The sequence below is a fragment of the Trachurus japonicus genome, chromosome 16, assembly GCF_045865225.1.
Source record: "Trachurus japonicus isolate A0001 chromosome 16, Traja_1.0".
Lineage (NCBI taxonomy): Eukaryota > Metazoa > Chordata > Actinopteri > Carangiformes > Carangidae > Trachurus > Trachurus japonicus.
In genome coordinates this window covers 704385-721047 of record NC_140922.1, presented here as the reverse complement: position 1 = coordinate 721047, position 16663 = coordinate 704385, and the positions used below count along the sequence as shown (strand labels likewise).

The 16663-nt window shown below is 41.5% G+C and overlaps 1 protein-coding gene across 1 annotated transcript; it reads left to right on the top strand.

Annotated features, from left to right (window-relative positions):
* The first annotated feature begins 3796 nt into the window (after positions 1-3796).
* Positions 3797-16049, top strand: LOC146971391 (pituitary tumor-transforming gene 1 protein-interacting protein). The gene is made up of 7 exons (XM_085803391.1): positions 3797-4074; positions 4282-4328; positions 5021-5129; positions 7115-7223; positions 8667-8732; positions 13748-13794; positions 15552-16049. Exons 1-7 carry the CDS (start codon positions 3951-3953, stop codon positions 15599-15601), a joined length of 552 nt encoding a protein of 183 aa, XP_085659517.1. The 5' UTR covers positions 3797-3950; the 3' UTR covers positions 15602-16049.
* The last annotated feature ends 614 nt before the right edge of the window (positions 16050-16663 follow it).

Sequence of the window (16663 nt, the reverse complement as noted above, 5' to 3'; positions counted from 1 at the left end):
GTGGCGGACTGGGACAATAATTCAGACTGGGAATTTGATGACATTCCGGGCCACCCTTCTCACACACACACACACACACACACACACTAGGCCGTGTTGTGATGAAGAGCAACACATTGACAGCCACACGGCGGCACACTGCTGCTGCGCCGCGCCTCCGTTCTAGCTATCCCTCTGCCCCAGCAGCTTATTCAGCAGCATCCTCCTCTCACTGACAAGCTGCAGCGTGGGACCAGTGGCCGGTGTCATGGAATGCCAGGTCGCAACCTGCAGGACATAACAAGGCTCTTCGTGCGCTGTCAAACTATATGGGACTCAGGACTCACCTGTCCCCAAAGTCACTTATTTCATTCTGAACTAACCAAGAAACCTAAAGTTGTTGGAAACAAGTGAAGATTGTTCATGTCTGATAGGCTGCTAAACTTCAACACGTTTAGCTTTACGGAGAAAACTAAAAGAATTAACATCTTACCTGCTGCTGCTGCTGCTGCTGCTGCTGAAACACAGAAAATCAGGGGAGATCACAGGGGGAAAACAAACAGTGACAAGACCAAAACCCCTCCCATACAAACCGCATAGCCATTGAGGTAGCGGGCCTTCGTTGTGTAACTGACTGAATACCACATATTTCAACTCTGATTGCAAACTTTTCTCCGGCAATCTCTGTTCCCTAATGTGGGACAGTCATGCTCCTAATGTGGGACACTAAAAAGTCTGTTTAAAAGTCATTTTAATTTACATGATTGCAAACCAGCGTACAAATTCACTAATTAGTTCTGCTTCATCTTCTATAGTATTAATGGTTTCCTACCAATTGTGTGATGGAGATGACTTTTTAACATGTAATTAAGAGTGGATTTAGGGTCATTCCCAGCCCTGTTCAACAACCTCAACTGTGGGACACCACCATCCTCAGTGATCTATGTCTCCCCTCATCCTGTCTTATTTTTCCACTGGTTGAGTTCACTTGCTTGATTCTTCTCCTTTCTTTTCCCATTTTTTCTTTCCCTGGGTTTGTCTAATTGCCTAATTCTTCTTTTCCACTGTGATCTGAAATACATTCCTTTTAATGAATCAATGATGTGCTATCCTTTGATTACTTCTAAACTCAGGAAAAAACACCTGTCCCACTTTAGGAAGGCATGTTTCCTAAAGTGGGACAGTAGAAATTTTGATTAAAATTCAAAATATTAAGAATGGTTACACCATATTAAGATGTATTTCAATGCATCAACATATTATGAATACATTTTGACAGAAAATTGCAATAATATTGTTTTTTTTTTAATAAATTATGGCCTTAACATTAACTTTGTCCAAACCAAGTAAATAGCATTTTGGTGGTCTTCACACAGGGTGCACCCGGTTTGAAGGTCGTCCCTCCCAAACCTATGATTGGACATTTGAGATGTCATGTGATTTTGATCATGCAATATCACAGCTTGTGTGAGCCCACATTTACATTAACTTTCTTTTGCTAAAGGAAGACCTACACCCATTTAAGCCTAGTTACCCTTCTCTGTCTGTGAGTACCAGTAAATTGTTGTAGGCTGCCACCTCAGCCTTCCTGTGTTCTGTCTGTTGACCCTCCTTTACCTTCAGTAAAGTGCCTGTCAAATGCCAGTAAATGACCTCTGACTGCCATCTAGTGGCCAGGGAGCAAGGTGTTAAGGGAGGAGACTATTGAGCCCCGTAAGCTCCACCTGTGCCTGTGTTCACCTGTGTGCATCTCCATCACCTCGTCCTTCATCTCCTCTTAGTTGGCGTCGTGTCTATGCTGCTGAGTTCCTCCTTTGTTCGGATTATTTGTGGCTTTCGGAGTACGTTTGTCTCTGGACTATGTAGTAGGCCTACCTATGTAATTATGTACCATCTTTATGTCGATTAGGTTGCTGCAATCTAAGTTTGTTTCATTGTTATTGAGGCAGATGGTTCCCCGCAGACGGCACCTTCAACACCATAAACGATTAGCTCCCTTAGTAGTGGAACAAGTGCAACGATGAAGTGGAGATGTAGGCTACTGTAGGATACATCTTCTACCATCAGTCATCATGGAAATGTCAACTCTCTGCCCAACCAGAGTGATGAACTGCAGATACTGGTGAAGACCCAGAAAGGCTTTTTTTCATAATAACAATACTTGTGTAGGCTACATCTCACCAATGGCTACTGCTGAAGTTCCATGTGAATCTTTCCATGAAGTTGTTGCTCGGATACAGACTAAACATCCTGAGGCATAATATCTGGAGATCTCAAAATCGTGGAGGCCATTATGGCATACTATAGGCTCCTTCCCACTGCAGGATGGAGATAGGCTAGATCGCGTTTCACCTCAAAGATCAATTCGTTTGGTCATATGTGGACACAGCAACTGCGCCCGGATGCAGAACAAGCAGGCCAAGATCACTTAGGCTATATATTTTTTTGTCTCTGAGCTGTTGGGGAAGTTCCTTCAATTTCATGGATCTCATTTTGTTCTAAAGCTGTAAGGCCTTATTTAGACAGGTTTTTTGTCTTCCAAATCATAAATAATTCAACATCTTGACTCAGCTGAAGGTGTAGAACCATCTCAACGATGACCAAAAGAAATTGGAAAAACTGGGGGGTCTGACATTTCTGTATACGTATTCTTATAGATGGATTACAAGAATTTATTCTTATGATTGGTTACATAGCCTACTACATCCATGCTCCAGACCCAAACCCTCTGAGCCCTGATTGGCTATAGTCTGTAATTTGAAGGAACAAAAGTTTGCCTGGGTTTGAGACTGCTCTAATGTCAGATTATAGACACTCTGCACGTTTGACATGTGTGTTACGGGTCTGTTTGATCTGGTACTGGATCAGATACAGTTAAAAATGTTGCCTTTTTTGTTATTCACCACTGGATTTGTTTACATTTTGTATGGTATTTCAGCAGATGTTCATATTTGCATAATCCCAGTTTGATAAACTAATACACAGTAAGACCACGTCCTGGGTCTCAGTGAAGAAACATTTTATGGGACAAGATTATCAGTGATCAATGATCAATGACATTATCCCACTCCAGGCTGAAGCATGTGAGATGAGTTCCTGTGTCCCATCTGATAGAAAAGTGACTGCCTCAAGGTGTCCACCTGCTGGATGAATGTTGTCATGTTGGCTTCAGGCTATTCACTTGTAGCTCTTCAAATTATGTTAGGATAGTTCAGCATAGTTCAGGACCAACAGAGGGCACTAGTGTTACTGGTGTGGAGACTCAAAAGAGTCCTCATTTGCTCACCACAATGAAATAGATAACTCATCACTTTACCACTTTTAATGGCTTGTAGGCTAAAGATCACACAGACAAATTCAGTCATCATTTGACGATGTGTTTTGATGTTTTAAATTCCTTCAAAATAAGGATTAGCCTATGTGACCATTTCAGTGCAGCCTGTGGCATTTTATAAAAGCTGGCTACTGTATGTCCTACCTTTACTGCTGTCCCCTATTTAAAAAAAAAGAAAGAAAATGTTACTTTAAACCTACTGAATTTTACTGGAATAAGTTAAAATATAAAAACACATTACGAAGGAGCTGTGGTTTAAAAAGAAAAATCAAAAAGGAGAAAGAGAAGTAGGATAGCCTATTATGACAGCCTTCTTTTGATAGGCTACAGCTAACCTACACTATTAATTGGGTAATAGACTGTAGGCTATATGGGTAAACCATAAGTAAAAATAAATAAATCTAATCCACCCAATTGTATTTGCTCCTTAGTGTAAACTCCACCCGCCCGGGACGTCAATATTTTACCAAACAGGCCAACCCCAGACACCCAGGAAGTGACAGCCGTAGAAAACAACATTAGCGAGAGAGACGGAGTGACTGAGAGGAGCGGGGGCAGCTGTGAACTGACGAGGAGCTCATTTTCTGTGTTTATTGACGTACCTATTCTTCTCAGTTGTTACTCTGTGCTTTTAACGATGTCGTCTCACACAGTAGAGAGACGAACGCCGAGCACTGCGCTGTGTTTTGCTGCAGTTGTGATGTGCGTCGTTAGCTTTGTTAGCCTGGGCGAGTGCCAAACAACGGCACCACCTCCAACTCGTAAGTCCAACATTACTTTGAAAAGCAGAGTTTGTAGTTCACGTTCAGGTCGTGTTTTACTGACCTTAACGTCACCGAGATAGTTCATTTATTGTTGCTTTTACTCTACTCTGTGGTTGTATTTTACAGCTGCTGAGCCATTAAACTCCCTGCATGACTTATCGTTACTTTCGAGTGGTTAACATTTCCGTTTCTCTCTGTTTTCAGCCTGCTCTGCCTACAAAAACTGCGACACATGCGTCCCACACGCCAAGGTACTGTAGCCTACAGTCTGAAAAACAGCAGCGTTTTTTTAGTGTGCGTGTGTAGGAAGAGACCTTTGCCTTGATAGTGTACAGCACCTGTCATAAACAGTGGTTTTCTGCTCCCTCCCTTGTTTGTGTGCACATTCACTTCCAACCACACCACTAACAACATCACTGCTCTGACCGTCAGGCCTGTTACCTCGCATAAGCAGTGACTGTAAATGAGATGTCACGGTTTAGTGCTGGTTTGTCTGCTGTGGTGTTGTGGGTCTATAAAAGCTATAAAAGCTCAGTGACCTTGTTTGGCTGAACCCTGTCTCATTTACATATGGCCTATTTATGATAGAACTAATTTATCCCAAAGTGATTAGAAAGAAAAAGACAGCATGATTGATTGTGGCCTATGTTTGTGATGTTTTTTCTTTCTTTCTTGAGGGAGCAACTTTTATGTAACTTCATTTTAATTGATGACAGTCCATTTATCTTTCTACTAACTCTGGTTTGAAGAAAGTTCATCCAAAAAAAAGGAAAACAACACAAAAACGAAAAACAAAACACAGACAATCCAATACCTGAAATTGATTACCAATAGCTACCAACCATCATAGTTGTTCATGCTGTTTTTAAATGTATCTATCCACCAAATAATCCTTGTCTTAAAAGCCATTCAGAGGTTTGATTGTTGTGTCTTGTCCTCACAGTGCCTGTGGTGCTTTGCCACCAACAACTGCACAGACTATCCAGTGAGCTGGTTGCTGCCTCCAGCCTCGGTGTGCCAGCTGTCCCAGGCCCGGTGGGGTGTGTGTTGGTGTGAGTATATCTGTCTGATTTTGATGTGAATCACCGGTCCTTCAGGATGGATCCTTTGGGATGATTAACGTTTTTACTGGAGAGCGCTGTAGAGGGAAACAGCTGAAAGAAATAGTGTCAGCAGTTCTGGTTATGAGTTTCAGGGAAACTGAGTGGTGATATGAGGAAGTTGATGTGATGTTTCAGTCCTGTGAAGCGATTTCAACATGCAAATAAAATAAACACAAGTTATATAAAGATATGCAAATTTGAAAAATAATTTATTAACTATATTTCACAGATGGAAGCCCTAAAATGACCCACCTCTGTCAAATACACGTTGGTTTAAATTTAGGAGGCCAGTAGCTGAGGGATATGATGATCTCATAAGTAATACTGAATTGTTTTAACAGGGGGCGACAATTTGAAAAGACCCCTGATTGTATGAAAGTATTTGTCCAAAGCTTTCTGTTCCTCTTACCTCCTGTCACATTAGTGTCACAGAGGTTTCACTCTACCTGTTTTCCTCTAAGTAGCTGTACCACATTACGGGCTTCAACACTGTAAGAGCAGTGAACCAAATCAATAATTGAAGCTCAAACAGGTGTTACACATTTTTCAAATACCCTGAAACTCATATTTCATACATGTTAACACAGAAAAGCAACCCTACTCCTACATTAAAACATGGAGCAAACCTGTCTGAGAAAGTATTAAAATAGTGGAAGTAGATTTGGCTGCAAGTTAAAAATACTTTGACAGCCCTGACACTCTTTTACTTCTCTTGTTAGAAATGTTTAGACCGGATGAAGCATTTGACCTACCAGAGACCAAGAACCCTTGATAAGACAAGAGAGTTGGCCTAATTATCATCGTATATAGAAATATGCTAAATGTAATCCAGTCAAGCCAAGTATACAGTATTATAACAGTAGGGTTGTAAATGAAGAATCAGGGAACTCATTGTGTTCTCTCTCATTGTTATGACCTGATTACTACTGTTATAGTGTTTTACAAGACAAAGAGATTAATATGTTACCAACCAGAACTGATAATGAAGCAGTAAAGTCACTGCTGTTGGAAGACATTGAGCCTCAAGTCCTGTTTGATGTCTTAGTTATGTTTTCTGTGGAAGTGAAAGTGCAGTGTCTAGTTTTAGCATCATGGTGTAATAACCTGCAGTACCACAGAGAAATCAGCAGGTGGCACCATTGCCAAACGAGTTAAATGTTAAAGCTGTTGAAGTGAAGAGAACCCATTTAATCTAGAGTGCCTCTCTAGGCACTCTAATTTAATCTACCGTAGATGACCAAATAATCGCCCGCGTGCAAATACGCGCCTGTGCTCTAATAGCCGCCGGGGTCCGACCTCATTTGGCACAATAAACGCCGGTTCAATTAAACGCCCGGGCGATTAAGTGTTTACCATAGTCTTGCACAGAAAACAAAAGTTTTTTTTAACAGCGCTTCACCGGCTCTCACCTCTGTCAGTCAGCCCCTCCTCTCGCTCTCTCTCTCTCGCATGCAGGCGCACACACACACACACACACACAGACACACAAACACAGGCGCGCTAGACTGAGGGATATAGGGATATGGATAAATGCGCTAATGTACAGTGTTGAAATTACCGCGATCGACCCCCCCTTCCGTTATCATTCATAACACTGCTCTGATCAGCTCCCTGTGTCGCGGTTACACAGACAAACTGTCTTTGTATTTATTGTCTGATGTCAATAAAGATGCGTCGGGGAAAAAAGTAGTTTTGTTCCAGTGGTCCTATGGTGACCTCCTTGTTCTTTGCATGGTGGTCTGGTGCTGCTCATTGCAAAAATAAATTGTAGCCTGTTGCAAATACGCGCCTGGTTCTTATAAACGCCCGGGGTCCAAGTCGATTTAGCATATTAAACGCCCGGGCTAATAAATGGTCATCTACGGTATTACTGGAGTAGACATTATGACTGTAAAGAGTGAGGATACCAACTGTTTGTTCTTCTTTGTGATCAGTGAACTTTGAGGCCCTGATCATCGGCATGGCCGTGGTGGGTGGAACCATCCTCATCAGCATTGTTGTGTGCTGCTGCTGCTGCTGCTGCTGCAAGAAGCGTCCGTCAGGGTGAGTTCAGTGATGTCCCTCCTGTCTCCCAGTGTGAATGGCTCAGAAAAGAGCTGTGACTTGTTTAGGTGTTAAAGCTTTTACTGCCACAGCCAGTCATCCTCCACCAGCCAGACCTCAGATGTTATGTTAAATACATGATTCTGAAATGAATTAGTTATTTGTTTATCCATCCATCTACCCACACACACCCTTTCTTTCTTTGTTTCTTTCGAAGGTATTTTTATTGTTAACAAAACATGCATAAGACAGTCACTGTACAGGAAGATAATTTTAGATTTTCTTGAACAACATCCACGCAACACATACCCCTGCCCAAATATGGTCAAACACATACAACCACTGAAAGAATTGTGGATAGACAGAATAAAAATGATTTAAAAAAAACAATAATGCTTAGAAAAAATAAATAGGTGCAGTATAAATAAACAATAACAGAGAACTGAGACAATAGAAAAGAGAGGGGAGGGTACTCTGAAATTATTGTTGTGGGTTTCTCATAATTTTTTCAACAACTTCATTATTCATGTCCCAAGGCGCAATTAGTTTTGCAGCACGAGAGGAACCGACACATAAAATGACACACAAGTCCAGAGATGGTGGTCAGCCATACAAGGAGACTCAACCACAAGTCAACAGCAAGGGTGATGAATGACAATGAATGCATTAAGATATAAAGATATTTCATCCTCTTCATGGGTTAAATAGTCAGTTAATTTTATTATTATAAAGTTAAACAGTTCTTGCAGTCAGTGTTCTCTGCTGTCTGTCAGTCTGTCATCCTTCAGTTGATCAATGTAGTATTTGAAACACTTTCAATTCAACTGCACCATGCATTTCTAAACATAAACAAAATGTGTTTTAAAATGGTTACCACTGTTGGGCTTCTCCAATATACTGCCCCCTATCAGTATGACAGAAAGGGAGATGCAGGCATTTTGATTGCCTCATTGACCAAGAATCTATGGAGGAGTTATTACAAATATTGTGGTATTTTTTTGTTCTGTACCTTCAGTTTGTAAATGAGAATTCATGTTTGTAGAATTTGTACATGAAAAAAGTGAATATTATTATTACAAGTTTATAAAATAGAGAACCAGGTACAGGTGGCTCCTTGTCCTGTGTGACAAGGTTTTTCTGGACTCTGTGGATGTCATGGAGGTGTGTGTGAGTGTGGGCATGATCCTCATTTTATTTCATCTATGTGCAGCCAGTTGTATTTGCCCATTTGCTGATTGGTCATTGGTTTCTGACACACTTTATTATACACCAAGTTCTTTTTCTCCAGCTGCAGACCTAATGAATGAATCATGAGCACATGTATGAAGTGTATAACATTTGTAGATTCATGTAATTCAGCCCATGCAGATGAGTATGGTTGCTCTTGGGCCTCATGAGCCGTAGTATTTCTGACAGTGTGACTGTGCCTCCTTGTGTCTTCAGGCCTGACAGAGATGAGGAGAGATTTGCCAGGAGGAGAGAGGAGATCAAACAACGCTCTGAAGAACGGTAAGAGCTTCACCCCAGGCCTGAGTGAAACAAGCAGCAAATGACAGCCATGGTTATTTAGATAACAGCGTCACAGAGCAACATGTTTCTCTGCCGTTAATAACTTCCTTTTATGAGAAGAGGTCTTTATCTGTCTTTTTATGTTTGGTAGTGTAGTGAGTAGAGTGCAGAGCAAAGCTACAAGGAGAGGGAATAATAGACAAACATGACTCTGGGCTCCAGGCAACTTTTCAGCCTGGTCACACACGAGCTGCTCAATTTATATATCCTGCTCCCTAGGAGATATCCATCAGCTCTCTGGTGACCTGCAGCAGAAACACTGTGTCCGCTGTTGTGCACATGGGCACTTTGTATCAACACTTAACTTTATTGGTCTTACCCTGTCAGGATAGAGCGTAAGGATGCATTTGTCTCTGAAGTTTCTTCCAGGCTAGCAGCTAAAGCTAAGCTAACGCTGACCGTATTTAACGAGCAGCAGCTCCGGTGTTGACAGCAGACTGGAAACACATCTGAATCATTTCACACTAACTCAGCTGCAGACGAACCCGACAAACCCAAAGCATCACGCCTGCGCCGGAAACGCTACAGTACCGGCTGACCGTTAGTTAGCATTAGCATTAGCATGATGCCATTTTCTCCACAGAGCTATCAGGATCTGGCTCCTGAGCTCCGCCTCACGTGACATCAACGTACTAATGCTGTTGATTCAGAGATCATTTCATGCTGACGTTGCCGTCGATCCAGATGTAAATATTTTGGACTCGTCAAAATTTATACAACAATTATTTACATACTATAAAAAAAGAAAATTCAGTTAAATTAATACTTTTATTCTGCACCCCTCTAGATTTATTTTTGAAAAACGAATCGTTTTGATGAAGAAGTTGTAGCTATAACCTTTAAAGCATTACAGGAAGTAATAGGACAGACAGTCAGAATGGTCAGTTTTTTGGGACATCCAAACATTCATAGACACAAGTGTTAAAATGTTCCAACATCCCTCTTCGGGAGGTGTGAATGAAAGGGGAAGACAACAGGCTTTGCCATCACTATAACCTAATACGGTCTTTAATAGAGGACTCCTGAGGTACGGGGTTGAGTTTCCAATGCCAACCATGAACTGTGATGTCACTGGTTTGACTCCAGCTGGAGATCTGTCTCTCATGTTTCCCATCAGATCTCTCTGTGGCAGTGAGGAAGACTTTACCTACTATTTAGCATTAACATAAGTGAATCCCAATAGTAAAGGGCCATTTTTACATTTTATGCTTGAAGTGATTCAAATGTCTCTGAAACAAAATGTGGACCATAATGAACTAAAAAGAATATAATGTAGTATAGACTTCAGGCTGTTCTCTCTGGATATTTTTGCCCATTGCGAGCTCAGAGAACATCCCAGAAGAGGGGTTTCCTCCAGTGGAATGATCCACGGTCCTCAACAAAGGGTCAATTGTATATTTGGGAATCAAAAAACTGGTGTTGGTGTGCAGCTCCACGGAGTGTGTGTGTCCCAGAGGAGGAGCTCAGCTCAGTCTTCCTCTACTCACATCCCAAAACACCAATTGGATTGTCAGGGCTGAGCAGCTGCTCTTTGGTAATGTGCTCATAAATAGAGTGGGCTACATCCTGTGGACTATCCACCACTGTCAAAGAGCCAGTGTGTGTCACTGTGTGTGTTGTATCGGTCTTGTCAGACCTGTACACCCTCCACTTCCTGCACTCCGGAATGCTCCAGCCTCTTCTTTCTATCTATCTAGTGTGTGTGTGTGTGTGTGTGTGTGTGTGTGTGTGTGTGCTCCCAGTGCAATCATCCAGTGCTCCAAGCATGGCCTGGTGATGTTGGTAAACGGGGCATTCATGCAGAAAGATAGGCAGTAACTGGTTTATCATTATGAAATGTAGTGCTGGGAACACCCGAGTCCCACTTGTGTGTGTGGTGTGTGTGTGCTGTAGAGGCTGCCAGCTGAATGATCCAGCCTCTGTGACTCTGTCTCTCATGTGTGGAGTCAGGCTTTCCTGTGGTGAGCATGATCAAATCTGCAAAGTCACAGTTTAGCGCAGTGACCTACATAGAAGAGGTTTGTGTTTGTGTGTGGGAAGTTGAGAACAGACAGGAGCCACTGTGGAAGTGGAGTGCAAGTCGACTCACTGAGGAACAGTCTGGAGGAATTGTCCTCAAATCCCACAGGGGGTCGAACCCTTCATGTTTTTGTGTGCTAAGTGATGCAGTTTTCACCATTTCTGGTGTGGAAGGAAAGCATATTGAAACGCATCACATCACATTTATCAGAACAACATGGACAACTTGAACACACACCCATAACACCTTTTTTTGGCCGTGCCTCTCACAGACGTTTATAGAATTAGAGCGGTATTTATTTATTTTTTTATTTATCCTTTATTTAACCAGGTAAAACTCAATGAGATTTAAAAACCTCTTTTACAAGTGTGACCTGGCTAAGAAAGCAGTGCGCAAAATAACACCACATAGAATTATACAAACGGTATCAACATTTACAAATTACAGAGGGCAAGCACAGGAGTCAAAGATCTTCGTTCTCGATCCTTTAGGACTGATCTGAATTCCCCCAGGCCAGTGAGTTCAGTCAGTCCTAGATCCCTCTGCAGCTCGTTCCAGCTTGAGGGGGCAGAAAACTTAAATGCCCTTTTCTCCAACTCAGTCCTGACTATTGGGACCTGCATCTGTATGATGTTGTGGGATCGCAGACTGTAATGGCTGCAGGTTTTACGCATATATAGGCACAAATATGGGGGGAGAAGACCAAGTATAGATTTATATATAAAATGTATGTTTAGAGGAGGAGAGAGCTGCCGAAAGGCCAGCTCACACTGCTAAACCTGACAATCAAATGCACATCACTGAATAGATTGTTGCATTAACAGTGCACTTTAAAATGTAATTCAATCACAAACTTTAGTGGTTATGTAAGCACACAAGCTGACACTGTCTTATCTGATCCCTGTAGCTGAGCAGCTTCCTGTATCGACCACATGACATAAGGGAACAGAACGATGCGCAGAGGCATGCTCAGGGTCACACCAGGGTTAGGGTTAGAGAGTTCTCACAGTGAGGAAGGCTCTCAGCCTGTACCGCTTTGGGAAGCTCCTCCTCATTAAGTTTAGGTTTTATTTGATCAAAGTCTGAGAAAGAAACAGAAATACAACGCCGTCCAAAATGTACTTTGGAAGTCAAAGAGAACAACCTCAAAATAAGATTCTCTGTGGTCTTCAGATTGAATCCATTGTCTCTGATTGCCCTTTCTCACTTCCTTCTCCTCCCACTTGTTGAACTTAGCTGTATTCATCAGGAGGGAGGTTGAACATGTCAATTAGCAGCGTACGAGGCAGCAGCAGGGCGGAGGGGACAGATGGCAGCCAGAGCTCAGCCACCACGACTCCTCACAGATCATTACCTGGCATTAAAGCGCTGACTGATGAACACCAGCGCTTTGTCACGGCCCCCGGAGGACCGGAGTGTAAAACCTCCTCCTGAGCTTTTGTCGTCCCCTTAGAAAGAGGCGAGTGTGGGGCCGAGGAGACGGAGCAACAGGTCAGGTCTGACAGCAACACAGCAGCTACAGAGGAGCTAAGAGAGAGTTGAGAGGAAACTTGAACTGACAGTTTGTACACAGGTTGTTCACTCTTATGTAAAACCATCAAATGTTTCCCTGTACTTTTGGATTCTTCATCTTCCATGTTGTGACCGTGGGGGATTGACTCTATTAGTGGCACTGATGGTGGGAGATCAAACAAGAACTAAGTTCAGCAGTTGATCTTCTTATCAAAATGAGTAATTACCCTTTCTCTGTATTGTCTTGTTTCTGGTTCCATTGTCTGGTTAATCTTTGGAAATCAAAAGCAATTATAATATTGTCTTTATCAGTATCAACTCAAAGTGAAACATAAGCGTCTAAATTTGAAAATTCCACATGCTACAGTTTTGCAGCTTTCACCAAAATGTAGCCCCAATACTGCAGAAACTTTTATTACAAAAAACTGTGTATGTTATTAAACCTTTCTTGTCCCACAATTTTTGCTCAGTTGTCACCAAATTTGACTACACTGCCTCTTCAGACTGTCCTCCACAAATACCACCCGGCTATTTGAAAAACTGAGCCTACGGTGCATGAAAACGTTTGACTGTAAACATATACCATCCAATTCTTGATAAATACATTTTCAATCTTACTGAAAAAAATAGAGAATATTTTGGAATCATGGTCGATGAAGTTTGGCAAATATCAGAATATTATCTCAAAAACTGAATTTTTTTTTATCTCAAACTGAATTTTCTAGAACATTTTGAATTCTGCTCTCATGGGAACAACTGCAGTCAATGTAAGAGTGGTATTTTTAAACATTAGATTTTCTTTTATGAAGCAAAACACTTATCATTAAAAACAAATCACCAACATTTCCATGCTGTCTAGATGCAATTTATGTATTATCAGATTTTAGTCTTGATAACAGAATTTCTGACATTTTTAAAATCTTCCTTGACAACTGCTGCCCGGCTTTGACTCCCTGAGTCTATTTGTGAAGCCACACAACAGGTCTCATTTCTACCCAGTTAGCTCAATGAGTTAGAGGATGGTTCTTGGTGTCAGAGGTTGTGAGTTCAAACCTCGGCTGAGACAGAATTAATATTGTAATGCTGATGTTCTTGTTGTTTTTCTATTTTGTCTCTTGTTACTCAGAATTGCCTAAATGCTCCTAAAATTGCCCCGACCACTGCTGTGAAGCAGCTTTAATTTTCACCTGCATTTTTAGTGACTCAATCACTGATGATATTTTTTACATTTATTTGGTATTTTTACATTCAAGTTGATGTAGAGTCTGAGCTGTAGTTTGCTCCGTCATCTTTCATATTGACTCAGTGGTAATCTGTGATGGACTCAGAGACTGGGTTGCATCAGATGAACCATGTTACAGGTGAAAAGACAGATATGAAACATTGATCCTCCATCTGTTTTTCTTCTTCTGTTTTCTAACAGGAAGGGTGAGAGAAAGGCAAAGCACGACGAAATCCGCCGGAAGTATGGTACGTATGAACCCGGGTTTACATTATATCACTGTATGTTCTCCATTCAACTCCATTTGACGACGAGTACATGGTGTCACTCACCATGATGCATGAGCCAGTGGAGCTGCAGCCCAGCACGGTGCTGGATCCTGGATGTGAACCTCCTCAGACGCTTGTTTAACCACTTTCACATTTTCCAGGACGTTGTCATTGACTTTCATTTCCATACTCTGTGCCAGCAATGCATTATTCAACACTAAACGCAACTCCCCCAGCAAGGCAATGCAGGTCACGTGTAGGTTACACCAACTCCTGTCTGTTTAAATCAATGTGAGCATAATTTATCATACGCTGGTGCCACATGTGAGACCCCTCATGACTGTGAACAGGACTTTACAGGTCACTGAAACAGCAGGATAAGGTCTGTCTCCGAACAAAGAACAGTTTTTTATTTATTTATCACTGGATGAGCTTTTGTTATCAGAGTCAGAGTCAGTTTGCTAGTTACGATCTCAGTCCTTAACAAGAAACTCAAGCAACCAGGGGAGAAGACAGGATGGAAACATGATGTGTACTGTTTCTAATAACTGTGTAAGAAGCACATCTACTGTGGGGGCAGTGATGTGCAGGCTGTGATAGATTCACCTTTACCAGGTCACTTTCATCACTGGCTCTGTTGAGCATCATTGAATTGGTTGAAGAAATGGTTTCTGGCTATGTTTGGTCAACAATCTCAACAAGTGAGAACAAATCATGGGATTATTAAGGAAACAATAAAACTGGTGTAGAAATAGACTGTTGTTAGTGTAAAGTTCAAGTGTCAGCAGTTTGCCATCTAGACCAGGGAACGCTGCACTAAAATGAGAAAGGTCATGGCTCACAACAAAGTGTGTTTACTGTTTACAGGTTAGTATCTCCAGATACAGCAGCACAAAAATCAGAGCTGCTGTTAGCATGAGGGTCAGGTCTCATTCTCAAAGGAAAAGAGTCATGGCAGAGGAAGTAGTGTTTAAATACAGGAGTACGTTTTTAGACTGTTCCTCACAATGTGAGGTCAAGGTGTCAGTTATCAAATATATGTGTGGAAACCATATAGACAGATCAGTGCAACTCACACGAATGAAAACAAAGTGACAACAACCGCGTGTGTAACTTTGTACACCAAAGTAAAGGTACATGCACAGTAACTGGGTTACATTACGTTAATGTCAATTTACATAATGTACAAGAAACCCGCACAGAATCACATCTGAAGATCTTCAGAACCGAAACGTTTAAACGTTGTCTGCTAAATACAAAATCATAGGGAGCCCAGCTGCAGTGTGCGGATTTCTTGGAAAGTTTACACCTTTTAATCCCTCACCTGCACACAGCCCTCTTTGGATGTGCGCACTCTTTGCCCTCAATTTTCATAATGTATCAATGAGTTGGTAGGAATTTAAATTTGTAATTTAAAATAATAAAAAAAAATTAAATAAACTTGAACATTTGGTATAGATGGCAATTAATGACTTTAATATTTCAAACATTTCCCTTGGGAGATCAATAATTGGTCATGCATTAATAGATACTTGAAATATTATGTGTATATAATTTTATTAGTAATGTAATTATATTTTGACTCTATTTGATTTGATTCACTTCATAGTGTTGTGTCTATGGCAATAATCGTACTAAGAAAATGTATAATCGCTAGTGGAAATCTATGGGAAATGTAAGAGGAATGCAGCTCATCACCATGTGCCATGTGTTTTCATGATGTCTCCACTCTGCAGGTCTGATCGGAGATGCAGACCACCCGTACAGCAAGTTTGAGAACGAGTGAAGCAGCTGTGCTGGAGCAGGTCCACCGTGTTGAGCTGCTCTTCCTCTGGTTTTAGTTTGGAGCGTTGCCTCTTTCTCACACGAACCACAAACATGACAAAACCACAGAACGCCGTCCCCGATCATTCAACCCTGACAACAGTCTTTATTTCATTCTTTACAAATCACAGTCCTGATTGAAGAAAATCTGACATTTATTTTTTTTGCCTTGTCGTACCTGATGAGCAGTGAGTGTTTTGTGTTGGGTGGATACTGCACCTTGTTTTTAAACTTTATGCAATTTCATTTGTTTTCTGATGTTTAATGATGTGATTTTCTGGCTTTTTAGATGTTTCATATCAGCCTTTGCACTTCTTACGTACAGTATTGATTCATGAAATAAACAGTAGTGACTGTACTGATGATGTAGTGATGTGTCCTGACACATGAATTAAAATCTGTTTCTTTTATCACTGGTTTGGTTCATTTCTAGACGTGAAGTGCAGACAACAGTCTGTTCTGAGGAGAATCTTAGACGTTCCACTGCAGAAACTTCACATCACTGCTGCGTCCTCCAGCAGCCACATGCTGACTCATAATGACAGCAGCACCCAGAGGACACACAGGGCAGGACAGTCCATCACCCTCAGTCCCAGGACCCACTGACAGCCTCACCTGTCTTAGTGATGACTCCACAGTCTGTGCAGCATCTCCATTCTGCCTCTGGGGAACTTAACAAGTGGAGGTCGCTGTGCTCACATCCACATGTATTATTGCTTACTAACACTAGTTCCAGATTGAACATAAATGTCCCAGTTCCATAATTCCATTGTCCATGTTGACATTAAGCTCTAACGGACATTGAGTCATTTCCTGTTCATCTTCATTTACTGTGAACTCATAAACATGAGACAGAAGAGTCAGCAGATGATTATTATGGATTTGGTGCACTGGACCGAGTCTTTATGAACTGCTGTTACATACTGGGTGGAACTTATTCTCTCCTTCAGCACAATTTCCAGCATTTCCATTTTTGCTACATCAAACTTAAGGAGCATGAAGCAGCAATAAATTAATTACATGT